Raw genomic sequence first — 18,704 nt, 5'->3', positions numbered from 1 at the left:
AGAAGTGGGTGTTGGATTGTGGCAGAGGATGAGAGGGGAGCTTGCTGTGGATTGAGGGAAGGGGGGGGGGCGGAGGGGAAGGACTGTTGGTCAGATTGAAGCTGCATTGCTTTATTTTCTGCTGTCAGGCATTTAGAGAGGTGGGGGGGAAGAAGAGGAGTCAGGGATTTAGAGAGAGGGGAGGGGAGGGGAGTCAGGGATTTAGAGAGGGGGAGGGGAGGGGAGTCAGGGATTTAGAGAGGGGGAGGGGAAGGGAATCAGGGATTTAGAGAGAGGGGAGGGGAGTCAGGGATTTAGAGAGAGGGGAGGGGAAGGGGGTCAGGGATTTAGAGAGGGGGGAGGAGGGGAGTCAGGGATTTAGAGAGGGAGGGGAAGAGAGTCAGGGATTTAGAGAGAGAGGGGAGGGGAAGGGAGTCAGGGATTAGAGGGGGGGGGGAGAGTCAGTGATTTGGAGAGAGGGGGGAAGAGTCAGGGATTTAGAGAGAGGGAGGGGAAGGGAGTCAGGGATTTAGAGAGAGGGAGGGGAAGGGAGTCAGGGATTTAGAGAGAGGGGAGGGGAAGAGTCAGGGATTTAGAGAGAGAGGGAGAAAGAATCAGGGATTTAGAGAGATGGGAGAAGAGTCAGGGATTTTTAGAGAGGGGTGGAGAAAGGGGAGGAGAGAGGCTGCGTCAGTGATGTGTGGACCATAAATACAGGCGTGCAGAGGCTGAAGAGCACAGCGTGTGGCAGGCAGCAAGCAGTCACCATGAGCACCGCCAGCTACGAGTCCTTCTTCCACACTCACAGGAGGCGCTATGGGGATAGCCTGGCTCCCCGGGCATACGGAGCTGTCCAGCACTTCAGGAGCGGTTACGGCAGCAGCAGCCTCAAGCCGGCTTACAGCAGCAGCAGCAGCAACTACTTCACCGGCTTCTCCTCCAGGAAAAGCCACAGCAGCTCGGCTGCCCTGGACAGCCTGGACCTGAGCCAGGCCAGCGCGGTGAGCAGTGAGCTGAAGGCGGTGAGGAGCCAGGAGAAAGCCCAGCTGCAGGAGCTGAATGACCGCTTCGCCAGCTTCATCGAGAAGGTGCACGAACTGGAGCAGCAGAACAAGGTGCTGGAGGCTGAGCTCTCGCTGCTCCGCCAGAAGCACGGGGACCCTCCCGCCTCAAGGGCATCTACGAGCAGGAGGTGAGGGAGCTGAGGCTGGCCTTGGAAGACGCCAGACACGAGAGGCAGGCAGCCCAGGGCGAGAGGGAGCATCTGGAAGACAGCCTCAAGAACCTGCAGACTCGCTACCAGGAAGAGCTGCTCAACCGGGAGGACGCCGAGGGCCGCCTGATGGAAGCCAGGAAGGGTTCGGATGAGGCAGCCCTCTCCCGGGCTGAGCTGGACAAGAGGATCGACAGCCTGATGGACGAGATCGCCTTCCTCAAGAAGCTCCACGAGGAAGAGATCGCCGAGCTGCAGGCTCAGGTCCAGTACGCCCAGGTGTCGGTGGAGGTGGACATGGGCAAGCCGGACCTCTCCTCCGCCCTGCGGGAGATCCGCTGCCAGTACGAGAAGGTGGCAGCCAAGAACATGCAGTCAGCCGAGGATTGGTACAAGAGCCGCTTCGCCGTGATGGCCGAGAGCGCCAGCAAGGACAGCGACGCCAGCAAGCAAGCCCGGGACGAGGTGCTGGAGTACCGGCGCCAGGTCAAAGCCAAGTCCCTGGAGATCGACAGCGTGAGAGGCATCAACGAGGCACTGGAGAGGCAACTGCAGGAGCTAGATGAGAAACAAGGGGGAGAGATCAATGCCTTACAGGTAAGGGGGGGGGGGGGGGCAAAGAGGAATGAGAGATAGAGAAATCCAACAGCTGGAGAGAGAGAAATAGAGGGAGAGATACACAGAATCCCAACAGCTATAGATAGAGAGAGAGAAATAGAGGCAGAGAGAGATACACAGAATCCCAACAGCTATAGATAGAGAGAGAGAGAAATAGAGGCAGAGAGAGATACACAGATGATCCCTACAGCTAGAGCTAGGGAGAGATAGAGACAATCCCAACAGCTAGAGTTAGATAGAGGGAGAGAGATACACAGAGAATCCCAACAGCTCGAGAGAGAGAGAAAAGGAGGCAGAGAGTGAGAGATACAGAGAATCCCAACAGCTAGAGATAGATAGAGAGAGAATCCCAACAGCCATAGATAGAGGGAGAGAAATAGAGGCAGAGAGAGATACACAGACAATCCCAACAGCTAGAGTTGGATAGAGGGAGAGAAATGGGGACACGGAGAGAGAGATACACAGAGAATCCCAACAGCTAGAGAGAAAGAGAAGGGGGAAGTGAAAGAGAGATGGAGACAGAAACAGAAAGAGGGTGCACCAACTAGAGATAGAGAGCTGGGGGGGGGGGGGGGGGGGGGGTGGAGAGAGAGAGAAAGAGAGCAAGGGGGAAGAGAATGAGGAGACCAATCTGGAGATAGACACACACACACAAGCAGCTAACCGCACAACTTCAGAGGGCAGAGTAGTATAGTGCGGGAGGAAATGTCAGAGAGAGAGAGAGAGAGAATCCCAACAGCTCGAGCGCAGTCTCCAGTCACTGCCAACTCTTCCATTTTATTCCCAATCAGGATGCCATTAACCAACTGGAGAATGAACTCCGAACCACCAAGAACGAGATGGGCCGTTACCTGAAAGAATACCAGGACCTGCTGAACGTGAAGATGGCTCTGGATATTGAGATTGCAGCTTACAGGTACAATACCACTCCACATCTGACAGCTCCAGCCATTGGAAAAGTCGAGATTCAATCTGAAACCCCTGCCCAAATCACATTGCTGTCATATTATTTTCCTTCAGTCCCCACCACGCATGTTGTTGTGTCCCAATGAAACTGTAAAGTGAGGAACATCAGAGGGCCATTCAGCCCCTCCAGTCAATCAAACTATGCCTGATCCCTGCCCCTTTAGCACCATTTTTCAAGGGGGTTGTTGATACTGCTGTTGAGGGAGACTGGCCCTGATGGGCCGAATGGCACCAGGTCCCTCCTCTCTGATGCAGGAAGCTGCATTGCACCATTTGGGCGTGGCACTGGGCAGAGACTGGCCCCTGCCTTGCAGTGCTTAGGCATCATGCACCTTGGAAAATCTGGCCTCACAAGAAACTTTTTGTTTTTTAATCGAAGTATAGACTTGCGGGTCTCTAACCACAAATACTGAAGGACTGGGGCAGGACCCGAGCTGCGAGTATCACTGTCAGCACAGTGAAACAGGGCAAAGCTAATTCCAATGTTACCTGGGATAAATAACAAAAGGCTGCAGGGTTTTAGACTCTGACTAATGGAAACCGGTTTAAAAGAGCTCACATTGACTAAATCATAGAATCCCTACAGTGCAGAAAGAGGTCATTCAGCCCATCGAGCCTGCACTGACCACAATCCCACCCATAACCCCACATATTTACCCTGCTAATCCCCCAACACTAGGGTCAATTTGGCATAGCCAACCAACCTATCCTGCACGTCTTTGGACCAAACGGCCTCCTTCCATGCCTCCTATAATTCAAACCTGGAACATAAACTGTCCAATCATCAGATTTTCTCCCTCATTGAAGTGTTTGGGACGTTCTCACCTCGCTCCCGTTCTGTTCACAGGAAACTGCTGGAGGGAGAGGAAACTCGCATCAACTATGCCAACGTGGGCAGTATGATCAGCGGCTACTCTCAGACTCAGAGCGCCCCCATGTACAGCAGGTCCAGCTACTCCCTGCCAAGCAGCGCTTACGGCCTGTCCAGCAGACCCATCATCTTCAGCTCGTTTGGCAGCAGTCAGGTTGAAGAAGAAGTTCTCCAGCAGACGCGCGCATTGGCAGCACAGCTGGAACCTCCAGCAGACAAAGCCGAGGAGACAGAAGGTAAAAACAAAACACCTTTAGCCAGCGGGAGTTTAAGGGCAGGAGTTTTCCGTCATCAACAACCAACCACAACTCGGTTGGCGGTCTCCATCTCTAAGTGAAAAGGTTAAGCCCCACTAAAAGGTTCCCCTCCCAGTGCAGTACTCAGTGTTGAACTGTTGCAAGTGCCACCTCTCAGTTGAGGTGTTCAACTCAGGGGCCTTCTGCTCTTCCAGATGGACAATTACTTGGTAATACTGAGTAACAGAGCAGAATAGCTCTCCCTGGCTCCTGGGCCAGTATTTATATCTCAACCGAAAATCACAAACCGTTCTTGTATCAAATCATTTTTCTTTCTGGGAGCTGGCTGCGTAAATTGGTCCTAGTGCTTGCTACATGGCAGCAATTCAAAATGTACTCAACTGCCTGTTAAGTACTTCTGAATGTCTGCTCATCATACCAATTGTCCAGAGGATTCCCCTTGTAACAGAATGCTTTCTTTTCAAGAGACAAGATCACTTTGAACTCAAATAACTAATTAATGAATAGAGCATGCCAAATATCTGTCTCGTGACAAGGCAAAGACTAGATTTAAATGTTACCTTCCAGTAAAAATAAGCATTCCTCAACTTTATATCTTACTTTGTCAGACATGGCTGGTATTTTTGAATGGCAACATATATTCTCTCATTTATCATTCCTGTGTCTACAATGCAATCTTGCATGAGGCAGCGCAAGTTTTTAACAAAACACTAAGGCTCCATGTTTATTCCTGTCTTCGAAGGTGACGAGGAAGCAGCAGAAGAAGAAGAGGCAGAAGAGAAGGAGAATGGAGCAGAGGAAGAAGAAAAGCAGGATGAGGAAGAGGAGGTAAAGGAGAATGGAGAGAAGGAAGATGAGGAGGAAAAGGAAGATGGAGAGAAGGAGGACGACGAGGCCCAGGAGGAGAAAGAAGAAGGAGGAGAGAGTGACAAGCAAGAAGAAAGTAAAGAGAAAGGAGATGAACAGAGCGCAGAGAAGGAGGAAGAAAAGAAGTAGGCAGTCAACAAGGTACTGAGTGGACAAACTAATTTCAGCCATCCAATCAAATCTGAGCCAAAGATGCAATGCAAAAATGTTCCAATGAAAGTTTATGCTTTATGTGTTAAGATTGATTCAGTACATTATTAAAAATGAAATGCTTGTGCGGATTGCCAACTAATTAAGGACGCGTAAGCATGGTTAACGTTTGAGGAATGCAAGCCATGTGATGAATAGAAATTCTAAAGTACACGGTAATATTATTATCTTGTCATTTTGCAGCAATTGTAAAGCGAAGATCAATGTGCAATTATCTAGAAAAGTAACACAGGACAATTTGATGCAAGTTTGTGACAGTTATGATGGATGGTGCAATCAACAATAAACACAACTCTCAGCAAATACAGCAAGTCTGGTTCATTGTACAATCACAGCCACACAGCACAAGGCAACAGTCTCACAGCACCTTGGTAGCTTGAAGTGAGGCAAGTGACAATCATCCGAGTAATATTTTTATCAAGCAGGAGTCGAATGGGGGAGGAGGATGCTTTCATTAATAAAAGGGGTTGCAAAGATGCAGTACCAGTGTCTGGAACAGTACAGCAATGGCAACATTGAACATAACGTCAGATAGAACAAAACAGAAACTGCTGGAAAATCTCAGCAGGTCTGACAACATTGAGTGTAGCATCTAGACTTGAAACGTTGGCCCCAGTCTCTCTCCACAGATGGTGTCAGACCTGCTGTGATTTTCCAGCATTTTCTATTTTTGTTTCAGATTCCAGCATCTGCAGTGTTTTGCTTTTACAATAAGTTAGATGGGTTGAAGGAAAGATGACTATAGGAATAGGGTGATTGGTACATGGGATTAAGATTATTTCCTTGGAGAATAATAATCACGAACATAGATGGTTGAGTCCAATATGCAGCATCTGTTGTATTTTTAACATGAACTTTAATCTAAGTTAAAGCAATCCTGGAAACTGCTTTGTGTCCTCACTGACTTTAGTATCAAACACAGCAGCTGAGAATCCAGCTAGTGATTTAAATTTACACTAATTGGCCCACTCAAAACCTAGAAAGATGTGCAGTTTGAAGCACAGACTCGGGGGGGAAAAAGAAATTTACGGGGTCCATTATCAGTGTATTCACTTCAGCTGCTTACACAGTACTGGTCTTGGATGTGAGATTTAGCTTGTGACATAGAATCCCTATAGTGCAGAAGGAGGCCATTCAGCCCATCGAGCCTGCACTGACAACAATCCCACCCAGGCCCTGTCCCTGTAATGCCACGTTTTGCCCTGCTAGTTCCCCTGACACTAAGGGGAATTTAGCATAGCCAATCCACCTAACCCGCACATCTTTGGAATGCGGGAGGAAACTGGAGCACCCGGAGGAAACCCAAACAGACACGGGCAGAATGCGCAAACTCCACAGAGACAGTCACCCGAGGTCAGAATTGAAACCTGATCGCTGGCTCTGTGAGGCAGTAGTGTGCCAACATACAGCTACAGGTAAGCTGTGACTTGTGGGGTGCCACAGGGATCGGTACTGGGGCATCAACTATTTACAATCTATATCAATGACTCGGACGAATGTACTGAATGTATGACAGCTAGATTTCCCGAGGACACAAAGATAAGTGGGAATGCAAGTTGTCTAGAGGGTATAAAGAGTCTACAGAAGGATTTAGATAGGTTAAGTGAGTGGGCAAAAACTTGGCAGGTCAAGTATATTATCCACTTTGGCAGGAAGATCAGAAAAGCAGCAGATTATTTAACTGGGGAGAGATTACAGAGCTCCACAGTACAGAGGGATCTGGGTGTTGCGGTACATGAGTCACAAAATGTTTGTAGGCCCCTTACAGTCAGAAACGGGAAAATTCATAGTGGGGAATAAAGAAATGGCCGAGGAATTAAATTCGTACTTTGCTTCAGTCTTCACAAAGGACGACATGAATAATGTGCCAGAAGTGCTGAGAGAAACAAGTTTTAGTGAGGAGTTGAAGCAAATCAGCATTAGTAGAAAAATGGTTTTGTGGAAATTGATAGGATTGAAGGTGGATAAATCCCCAGGTCCTGATAATCTTCATCCCAGAGTACTAAAGGAAGTGGCCCTGGAAATAGTAGATCCATTGGTGGTTATTTTCCAAAATTCTTTGGACTCTGGGATAGTTCCTACAGATTGGCGGGCAGCTAATGTAAGCCCACTATTCACTGTGCTGTAATTTTCTTTGTTCTTTAAGGGTAGGGGATTTTAGTTCAGTCCAGCAGCATGGTCGGTTTGGAAGGCCGAAGGGCCTGTTCCTGTGCTGTAATTTTCTTTGTTCAAAAAGGGAGGTAGAGAGAAAACAGGGAACTACAGACCAGTGAGCCTAACGTCGGTACTGGGGAAGTTGCTAGAGTCCATTATCAAAGATTTCATAACTCAGCATTTGGAAGGCAGTGGTATAATCAGACAAAGTCAGCATGGATTTACAAAAAGGAAATCATGCTTGACGAATCTATTGGAATTCTTTGAGGATGTAACTAGTCGAGTTGACCAAGAAGAAGCAGTGGATGTGGTTTATTTTGACTTTCAGAAGGCTTTAGACAAGGTCTCACAGAACAGACTATTATGTAAAGTTAAAGCACGTGGGATGGCAGGTAATGTCTCAAGATCGATAGAAAGCTGGTTAGCAGATAGGAAACAAAGAGTTGGCAATAAATGGGTCTTTTTCTGATTGGCAGTCAGAGACCAGTGGGGTCCCGCAGAGATCTGTGCTAGAACCCAACTGTTCACATTATATATTAATGATTTGGAAGAGGGAATTGAATGTATTATCTCCAAATTTGCAGAGTTGGGTGGGAGGGTGAGCTGTGAGGAGGATGCAGAGATGCTTCAGTGTGATTTGGACAGGCTGAGTGTGGGGGCATCTGCATGGCAGATGCAGGATAATGTGGATAGATGTTAGGTTATCCACTTTGGTAGCAATAAGAGGAAGATAGATTATTACTTGAATGGGTGTAAATTGAGAGAGGTGGATACTCAGCGAGACCTTGGCATCCTTGTGCAACAGTCGCTGAAAGTAAGTGCGCAGGTACAGCAGGCAGTAAAGAAGGCAAATGGTATGTTGGCCTTCATAGCGAGAGGATTTGAGTATAGGAATAGGGATGTTTTGCTGCAATTTTATAGGGCGTTGGTGAGGCCACACCTGGAGTATTGTGTGCAGTTTTGGTGTCCTTATCTGAGGAAGGATGTCCTTACTACAGGGGGAGTACAGCGAAGGTTTACCAGGCTGATTCCTGGGATGGCAGGTCTGTCATATGAGGAGAGACCAAGTCAGTTCAAATTATATTCACTGGAGTTCAGAAGAGTGACAGGGGATCTCATAGAAACTTATAAAATGTTCCCGATGGTGGGGGAGTACAGAACTAGTTTAGAACTGAGGTGAGGAAAAATTTCTTCACCCAGAGGATGGTGAGTGTGTGGAATTCACTACCACAGAAAGTAGTTGAGGCCAAAATGTTGTGTGATTTCAAGAAGAAATTAGATATAGCTCTAGGAGCAAAAGGGATCAAGGGATATGGGAGGAGGGGGGGGGATCAGGATATTGAATTCGATGATCAGCCATGATTAAAATGAATGGTGATGCAGGCTCGAAGGGCCGAATGGCCTCCTCTTGCTTCTAGTTTCTATGTTAATTCTGGTTGGTGCTTTCTGTCCTTGCACTGACCAAACACAACGAATACGACAAAGACAGATGACAAAAATTATTGGATCCACTGAGTTTGTCCATTTCACCCGTGTGGTAACCGAACAGCACTGTCCCTCTCTCCCCAAAGCCTATACAATCTCATTGGACGAGCAGCAGAGTCATTTAGCCAATTCAGGTGAAAGCATTCTTGTAAATTTCTCTTGGATTCCTGAATTTGATCAACAGTGAATTCCAGGAGTGAATGCCTGGGAGTTACATCCCCCTGACCTTCTCTACACAAGGATATCAGTCTTGAGATGACCACTGTTCATCATTTATTGTCAATCTGCAATGACTGTGTGAGCCAGCAACCCATTCCAACAGCCAGTGAGACTCACAATGAAACACACAATATTCAAACTAGTTCCCTTGCTTATGTAAGTTAGATGCATGTACTGCCCATTCTCCCCCGCTTACTAACACAGATATCCCATCTACTTAAACACACAGTCCTGACTTCAATCAAGTCTCCCTAAAATCCATGTCTTTCTCAAGACAAGTATCCCATCTCTGGAAGCCTATCATGATAGTCAAGGATGTTTAGACTGGGTCGTAATCTTGTGCATCTCCTCTGGAGTTTCCCTAAGGCTATTACATTTTCCTGGATGAAGTCACCCATCAGACACACTATTCCAGATGTTGAACAGTCAAGATAGTTATATGGGGACAGCATATATTATCAGCCTTTAATTCATGTTTCAGCCCAGTACAGGCAAGGATGCCATTTGTCCTACAACTTGGCACGTCATCAGCCAGATGCAGAACCAATCCCATCACATCTAAATCTGACTTCAATGTTTTTAATCGTTCTAATGTTTGTTTCATCTAACAGGCTTGGAGACAGAATCTTAAATAGCATCAGCCAGATCACCCACTGTGAAGCTTAGCAAGCTTAACATTGATCCCCAGACAACTCCACTAACAATCAGTCTCTGACATCAATACCAACCCTTGGCCAATTCCCAATCCAACCCAGCTCCAATCCCAAAAGGACCATTTTAAAAAGGAGGAATATTGTGAGAGATCTTACTCCTGAAAATTAACTAGCCTTAATTGATCATTGACTGGAGAATCTTGCCAAAAGAATGTTAAGTCATGAGTTTTTCTGAAGGGCCATCTTCATGTCCATTATGACTCTTAGCTACCATGGGTACTAAACCTACAAGCCCGCAATTTCCTGCTTGTAACTTGACACTCATTTTAAATATCAGGACAACTTTACTCTCCAACCATCAGACAATGCCTCCCAACACCAGCGAACAGTTGAAGATCAGAGCAAGGAACTTCCATTTGCAGAAATCACTGATGGATGCAAGAACCCTTATTCTCTTCATTAACGATTCTTTACTTCACAAGATGACTGACCTCAATGTCAACTACACATGACGTAAACAGTAACAAAGCAGAATTCACAGGAATAAAGGAGCCATTTAGAATAATTACCCTCAGGACCCACTATATACTGAGCAAACCTGTTGTCCCCCCTCTGCTTTATTTTTGGTGAACCCCAATCACAATAACTCAGAAACAATTCATATCAACCCCACAGTTACCCGTAATGATCCTTCACACTAACCTTTGGCCTTGCAGACAACAACTTGCATTCTTTTAAAACAAGTGCAATGTCCAATACATGAGTTTATTTCCTTTGAAGCTGTGAGGGTGCTTTTGTTCAAGTTCTGGGAGCTTTTGCACATGCTCAGTCCACCATCTTGGTTTGAGCATGTGACTTGATTTAATTTTAAAGGGCAATGCACATTTTATTTTGAATTAATATGGTTTTGAAGGTGTTCCATTCTTCATCTGTATGAGTGCTAACGCCAACGTAATGGCTCGGTCAACCCAATTTCAGTCATCTTGAAGTCTAAAGCCTGGATTGGCTGTTTGGGTGGAACCAATCCACTCTGCACCAGTCAAACGTTGAAACAATCACACAACATTAAAGTGAAAAAAGAACCATTTTGATGTAAACAAGACACCAACACAAAATCGGAATATCATATCAATTCAGCATCAAATCCATTTCAGCATTACTCCTTTGCTTAAACACTAAAGCAATGGTGTTCCTGGAAAATAACTTGCCATTGTCTCACTGAATACCTCCTAATCAGGTCTGCCTTCCTTCAGTACGGTAACTCCAACTATCATTCATTCGATGAATTGGTTTCATTTACGGAGATCATAGAATCGATAGAATCCCTACAGTGCAGTAGGAGGCCATTCAGCCCATCGAGTCTGCACCGACCACAATCCCACCCAGGCCCTATTCCCGGACCACCACATATTTACCCTGCTAATCCCCTGACACTAGGGTCAATTAAGCATGGCCAATCAACCTAACCCGCATATCTTTGGAGTGTGGGAGGAAACCGGAGCACCCAGAGGAAACCCACACATTCACGGGGAGAATGTGAGATGGTGGTGTGGTGGTATTGTCACTGGACAAATGATCCAGAGATCAGCCTGACAGATGGTGACATTCAAATTCAGTAAAAGTTAGGAATTCAAAGTCTAACGATGACTATGAAATCATTGTTGATTGTCGGAAAAACCCATCTGGTTCACTAATGTCCTTTAGGGAAGGAAATCTGCTGTCCTTACCTGGTCTGGCCTACATGTGATCCACAGTAATGTGGTGACTCTTAAATGCCCTCTGAAAATGTTTAAGTTTATTTATTAGTGTCGCAAGTAGGCTTACATTAACACTGCAATGAGGTTACCGTGAAAGCTCCTTAGTCGCCACACTCCGGCACCTGTTTGGGTACACTGAGGGAGAATTTATCATGGTCAATGCACCTAACTAGCACGTCTTTCAGACTGTGGGAGGAAACCGGAGCACCCAGGGGAGAATGCGCAACCTCTGCATAGACAGTGACCCGAGCTGGGAATCAAACCCGGGTCTCGAGCGCTGTGTGGCAGCCGTGCTAACCACAGTGCCACCATATTACCCATTTCAACCAGCGACACTCTCATCCTGTGAATGAATTTAAAAAACTTTGGTTTTGCCTCTTGCTCATTACCCTCACTTGATTTGAACCCTTTGGTGCCCCTACCAGATACTCACTCCCTTTTTATGTTGCTGCATCGTTAGGCCATAGTTAATCCCACTACACATTGGGAGCTGCTGTCAAAGGAGCTGATACACATCGTTATTCATGGACCCCTCCTGGGTCTGTAAATGGCGCAGTAGTTTGAAGACAGCGATGGCATGTTTAACAATAAAGTTAGAAAATTGGACTGAAAATATCAATTGTTAAAAGAAGAAAAACAAATGAAGTACCTTTTGAAGGTTCGGAATGGGAGCAAAACATGCCACCCAAGCATAATTGGTCAGCTTCTGAAAGGGAATCAGGACCAACTGTCTGGGAAGCCATTCGCAAACCATTCAAAGTTGGAGGAGCATCATCCCTCTGCTCACTTCTTTCAATCTCTTATGAACCTCTACAATGCTTCTACTTTCTCAGGACGCTAAGGAAACTCGGCATATCCAATATAACTCTCACCAACTTTTACAGATGCACCATAGAAAGCATTCTTTCTGGTTGTATCACAGCTTGGTATGGCTCCTGCTCTGATCAAGACTGCAAGAAACTACAAAGGGTTGTGAACGAAGCCCAGTCCAACACACAAACCAGCAAATCCATCGACTCTGTCTACACTTCCCGCTGCCTCGGAAAACCACCCAGTATAATCAAGGATCCCACGCACCCCGGACATTCTCTCTTCCACCTTCTTCTGTCGAGAAAAAGGTACAAAAGTCTGAGATTGCATCCCAACCGACTCAAGAACAGCTTCTTCCCTGCTGCCGTCAGACTTTTGAATGGACCTACCTTATATTAAGCTGATCTTTCTCTACACCCTAGCTATGATTGTAACACTACATTCTGCACTCTCTCCTTTCCTTCTCCCCTATATGAACAGTATGCTTTGTCTGTATAGCGTGCAAGAAACAATACTTTTCACTAATACACGTGACAATAATAAATCAAATCAAAACCTTCCTCTAACCATTGCACATCATTGCTCCCGTGTTTTCTCTTGCTTAGACCAACAGGGAGGAGCAGAAAAAAAAGAGAGGTTTCTACAAAGAGGAGTGAGCTGCCTCGGTGTCTTAGCGCTCATTAATTCTACAATTTTAGGCACACTTTTGCTATGTTTCCATGATCTCTAACACAACTCAAACTATGTTCTGCAAACACCGATGACAAAGCAGCTGTCAACACAACTGAATTATTAATAAAGTCTGATATTTTATATACGGTTGTCAGATTTAACTCTGAACATTACACTTCTGCTCGCTGGCCTACACTGGTTCGAGTTCCAGCAGTACTGTGATTGAAAATGTCCTCAAATCCCTTCATTGCCACCCCCTGTATCTCTGTAACCTCCTCTCGTCCACTAACCTCTGGAAACTCTATATTCCCCAATCCTGGTCTCTTGAGCATGTCCAATTTCTATTTCGCCATTCTTGGAGGCGATGCCACCAGCTGTTTAAACCCTCGAAAGGCCAGTCTCCATTTTTCTCTCCTTCTGTATGAGACTTGATAATGCTTACCCTCTGACGCAACTCCGAGGTATCTGTCTAAATCTCACTCTACTGTGACCCAGTGTCAAATCTTGTTTGATCATTCACCTGCAAAGTGCCCAGGGCTTTTTAGCTACATCAAGGATGTGCTATATGAATGCAAGTTGCTGCATATTTTAACCACAGTGCTAATTAGGATGTGAGTAAACACAGTTTGAAAGATTAGGCCAGTCAGTGTGTGCTAACAGGGAAACTGTCAGGTTGATGTTTCAAGAAATGGGCGGCACGGTGGCACAGTGGTTAGCACTGCTGCCTCACAGTTCCAGGGACCAGGGTTTGATTCCCGACTTCGATGACTGTCTGTGTGGAGTTTGCACCTTCTCCCCATGTCTGTGTGGGTTTCCTCCGGGGGCTCCGGTTTCCTCTCACAGTCCGAAAAATGTGCGGGTTAGGTTGATGGGCCATGCTAAATTGCCTGTAGTGTCCTGAGATGTGTAAATTAGACAGCTTAGTAGGGGGTAAATGTCTGGGGTTGTGGGGCTAAGGCCTGGGTGGGATTGTTGTTGGTGCAGATTCGATGGGCCGAATGGTCTCCTTCTGCACTGTCGGGTTTGTATGATTTCAATGGTGTAAGAATGTTGTGACCAGTTAGCCTGTAAATAAGGGTGAACTCAGAGAAGTTTGACAACTTGATTAGGGACTGAATTCTTGCTTATCTTTTAAACATTTACACTAACATGAATGGCCACATTTTAGGATGAAATATGAAAACATGATGAGGTATTTGATCATGAGTTGGGGGTAATTGAAATGAATAGATACTAAGACTAATGTTAAAACGTGCATGAATAGCTTTCATAGACCACTGCCATCTCGATGGACAAGGGCAGCAGATACATGGGAACACCGCCACCTGCAAGTTCCCCTCCAAGCCACTCACCATCCTGACTTGGAATGCTATAGCCGCTCCTTCACTGTCTCTGGGTCAGAATCCCGGAACTCCCTCCCTAACAGCACTGTGGTTCTGCCTACCCCACAGGAACTGCTGCGGGTTCAAGAAGGCAGCTCACCACCTCCTGCTCAAGGGGCAATTAGGGATGGGCTATAAATGCTGGTCTAGCCAGTGGTCTTCCCAGGAAGGAACACATCTTGAAATGTGCTGCATGAGAAAGAGGGACTGATGGGCTGGCAAGTATTTTTTTAGCAATGCTCATTTGAATTGCTGAAGGACTATTAAACAGAACCCCCCCCCCCCCCGCCCACCCCCTGCCAATTAGCCTTGATGAACCTGCCTGCACCCAACTCTGGGAACACACACACGAGGGGAGAAAATTGGTTCTGGTTTCACTCAGGTCTCCAGGCCGGTGATCTCCGGCGAATTCCTCCCTCAGCCAGCGATTAAATGATGCCCGCCTGGCTTTCATGCCAGCCTAATCGTGATTTCAGTGCTCTCTGTGTTGACTGCGAAGGGGAAGGTGACAGGGGCCATGCATTCATTGTACAGAGGGCACATCTGAACCTCACTGCAGATTTTCCACAACACAATGGAAAGGGTGGAGTGCTGAATCCGCTGCAGATTCTCAAAGTTAGGCAACCTCCAATTCCCACAGAACCTTGTCAACTTCACATTGAAAGCGTGCAATAAACTTTCAGCAGGGGTCAGTAACCCTCAGTCCTGTAACATGTCCAATATTTCTCCCCTCCCCTGAAGCGCCAGTCGAAGGAGAACTCTAATTAGTGACAAGATCAATAAGAGTGCAAAGCCGTTCTGTTTGAAACAATCATGCTGCTGTTTTTTTTCTACCCTGGCGTTTCATCTGGTTTATTCCAATATGTTCAGATGGAATTGAATCAGAATGCTGGGCGAGTTTCAATGTCGGGCGAATTAACCCTTTCCTTGTCCTTGGTTCAATGCTGCGGCATTTCAGCCTGACTCAGCTCACATGTTGCTGTGATGATGGGGGATGTCAATAAAATCAATTTCAAATCAGCTCCGACTGAAGACAAAAGAATGAAAGTGGCCCCTGGCTGTCCAGCTGCTGCTTTACCGGAACCAGCTGGAACTGTAGCCCCCGCCCCCCCCCCCTCCCCCCGGAGATACAGTTCAACTCGATTTGCCACACAGTTCACACAGGGAAACGCTCACCACAAAGTCAGCATTCATATTGTTTCGCTCTTTCTGGCATTTCCTCTAACTCTGTCCCCCCAAACACACACAAATCACCCATCTCACACACACACACACACACACCCATCGCACACACACACACACACACACACACACACTCATCGCACACACACACACCCATCGCACACACACACACCCATTGCACACACACACACCCATCACACACACACCCATCACACACACACACACACACCCATCACACACACACCCATCACACACACACCCATCGCACACACACACACCCATCGCACACACACACACACACACCCATCGCACACACACACCCATCGCACACACACACACACACCCATCGCACACACACACACCCATTGCACACACACACACCCATCACACACACACCCATCACACACACACACACACACACCCATCACACACACACCCATCACACACACACCCATCACACACACACCCATCACACACACACCCATCGCACACACACACACGCACCCATCACACACACACACCCATCGCGCACACACACACCCATCACACACACACACACCCATCACACACACACCCATCACACACACACACCCATCTCACACACACACATACACACCCATCGCACACACACACCCATCACACACACACGCACCCATCACACACACACACCCATCACACACACACCCATCGCACACACACACACGCACCCATCACACACACACACCCATCGCACACACACACACCCATCACACACACACCCATCACACACGCACCCATCGCACACACACACGCACCCATCACACACACCCATCGCACACACACACACCCATCACACACACACACACCCATCACACACACACGCACCCATCGCACACACACACGCACCCATCACACACACCCATCGCACACACACACACCCATCACACACACACACACCCATCACACACACACACACACCCATCACACACACACCCATCACACACACACACCCATCACACACACACACACCCATCGCACACACACACACCCATCGCACACACACACCCATCACACACACACACCCATCACACACACACACACCCATCACACACACACACACCCATCGCACACACACACCCACCCATCACACACACACACCCATCACACACACACACACCCATCACACACACACACACCCATCACACACACACACCCATCACACACCCACCCATCACACACCCACCCATCACACACCCACCCATCACACACACACACACCCATCGCACACACACACACACACACCCATCGCACACACACACCCACCCATCACACACACACACCCACACGCACCCATCACACATACACACACACACACACCCATCGCACACACACACACACACACCCATCACACACACACACACCCATCGCACACACACACACACCCATCATGCACGCACACACCCATCGCACACACACACACCCACCACACACACACCCATCACGCACACACACACCCATCGCACACACACACATTCATCGCACACACACACACCCATCGCACACACACACATTCATCGCACACACACACACCCATCGCACACACACACACCCATCGCACACACACCAGTCGCACACACACACACACCCATCACACACACACCCCCATCACACACACACACACACACACACCCATCGTACACATTCACACCCATCACACACACACACCCCCATCACACACTGTATATTAATACATGTTGTGGAGTTGCTGGCGTTGGACTGGGGTGGGCACAGTAAGAAGTCTCACAACACCAGGTTAAAGTCCAACAGGTTTATTTGGAATCACGAGCTTTTGGAGTGCTGCTCCTTCCTCAGGTTAGTCCAAATGAAAGAACAGCGCTCCGAAAGCTCGTGATTACAAATAAACCTGTTGGACTTTAACCTGGTGTTGTGAGACTTCTTTTTGTACAAATGCATGTGACAATAATACATCAAATCATTCTGCACCCTCTCCTTTCCTTCTTCCTATGTACTCTATGAACGGTATGCTTTGTCTGTATGGCACGCAAGAAACAACACTGTATCCCCAATACATGTGACTATAATAAATCAAATCATTCTGCACCCTCTCCTTTCCTTCTCCCCTATATATTCTATGAACAGTATGCTTTGTATAGCGCGTAAGAAACAAAACTTTTCACTGTCTGTTAATACATGTGACAATAATAAATCAAGACAGACACACACCCATAATTTGGAGTGAGAGCCCTCAGTCACTCTGTTCCCACTCCCCGCCACAAACCCCTCACCCAAAACACTGTCCCCAGTCACTCCGACGCTCAACAATATGTCTCCCGGTTTGAGGTGGGAATGATCCCCTGGTCTTTGAATCCTTCAGTGACCCCGCCACCTTCCAATACACGGCAGCAAATCACCCCCTTCCCTCCTACTCCCCCGGGCCTCCCCAGCTTTCGGCTGCCTCCTCACGTCCACTTCTTTGACCGAGTTAATGCTACCCCACCGCCCCCCCCCCTCAAAATCCACCCAGATACGCTGCCGCCGAATGCCTTCTCCTCCCGGAGTCGGGTTGAACTGGTTCTGCAGGAAGGCTCTGCGCAATGTGAAATTAATTCCTTCATTCATTCGCACCGTGAGACAACTGCCCCTAACTTAGTTCTTGGGCTGGCTCACCACCTGACCCCAAAGCCTCCCCACCTCTCCCCCAAAGCCTCCCCACCTGCTCACAGGTACATGGGGCAATTATTCTTACCCGAGTTTACAAGTGAAATGTCCTGGGGCTGATTCACTCTTCCAGAATGGAGAAACACACACACACAGAAAGAGAGAGAAAGAGAAAGGAAATAGGTGCCGGGTCAGCAAGGAAAGCGCTCAGATTATGTGTAATTCCCTCAGAAGGAGAGATACTGCCCCGGGGTGAGGTGCAGCTCTGCTCAGAGATAGAGATAGAGAGGGTGCAGTCCTTTAAATGCTGCGGATGGAGGGGAAGCCCAAGGCAGGGCGTCACACAAGATGACTGCAGCAATCCTGCATGAGAATGAGTCAGCATCTTCCCTGCATCACACAGCTTAATCCGCCAACTGCAATCCACAGCCACTGCAAACAACCTGACAGCCCCGGGCCCTCAGTAGCTGCCTGCTCTGGTCCTGCTGGCGGGTGGGGGAGGGGGGATGGGGGGATGGGGGGGATGGGGGGAGGGGGAGGATGGGGGGGGGGGGAGGGGGGATGGGGGGGGGAGGGGGGGATGGGGGGAGGGGGGGATGGGGGGGAGGGAGGGGGGATGGAGGGGGGGATGGAGGGGGGGAGGGGGGGGGAGGGGGGGGGAGGGGGGGGGAGGGGGGAGGGGGAGGGGGAGGGGGGAGGGGGGATGGGGGGGGGGGGGAGGGGGGAGGGGGGAGGGGGGGGGGATGGGGGG

At 48.1% G+C, this 18,704-nt stretch overlaps 1 protein-coding gene across 1 annotated transcript; it reads left to right on the top strand.

Moving 5' to 3' along the window:
* The first annotated feature begins 733 nt into the window (after positions 1–733).
* On the top strand, positions 734–5,024 carry LOC144509789 (neurofilament light polypeptide-like). Its single transcript, XM_078238576.1, is given in 5 exon segments — positions 734–1,134; positions 1,137–1,789; positions 2,602–2,726; positions 3,624–3,883; positions 4,647–5,024. Coding segments are annotated over 5 exon segments (1,680 nt in total). The 5' UTR covers positions 734–746; the 3' UTR covers positions 4,901–5,024.
* The last annotated feature ends 13,680 nt before the right edge of the window (positions 5,025–18,704 follow it).

This window comes from Mustelus asterias, chromosome 22 (assembly GCF_964213995.1).
Source record: "Mustelus asterias chromosome 22, sMusAst1.hap1.1, whole genome shotgun sequence".
Taxonomy (NCBI): Eukaryota; Metazoa; Chordata; class Chondrichthyes; order Carcharhiniformes; family Triakidae; genus Mustelus; species Mustelus asterias.
The sequence above is the reverse complement of the archived record's forward strand: the minus strand, read 5'-3'. Positions and strand labels throughout refer to the sequence as shown.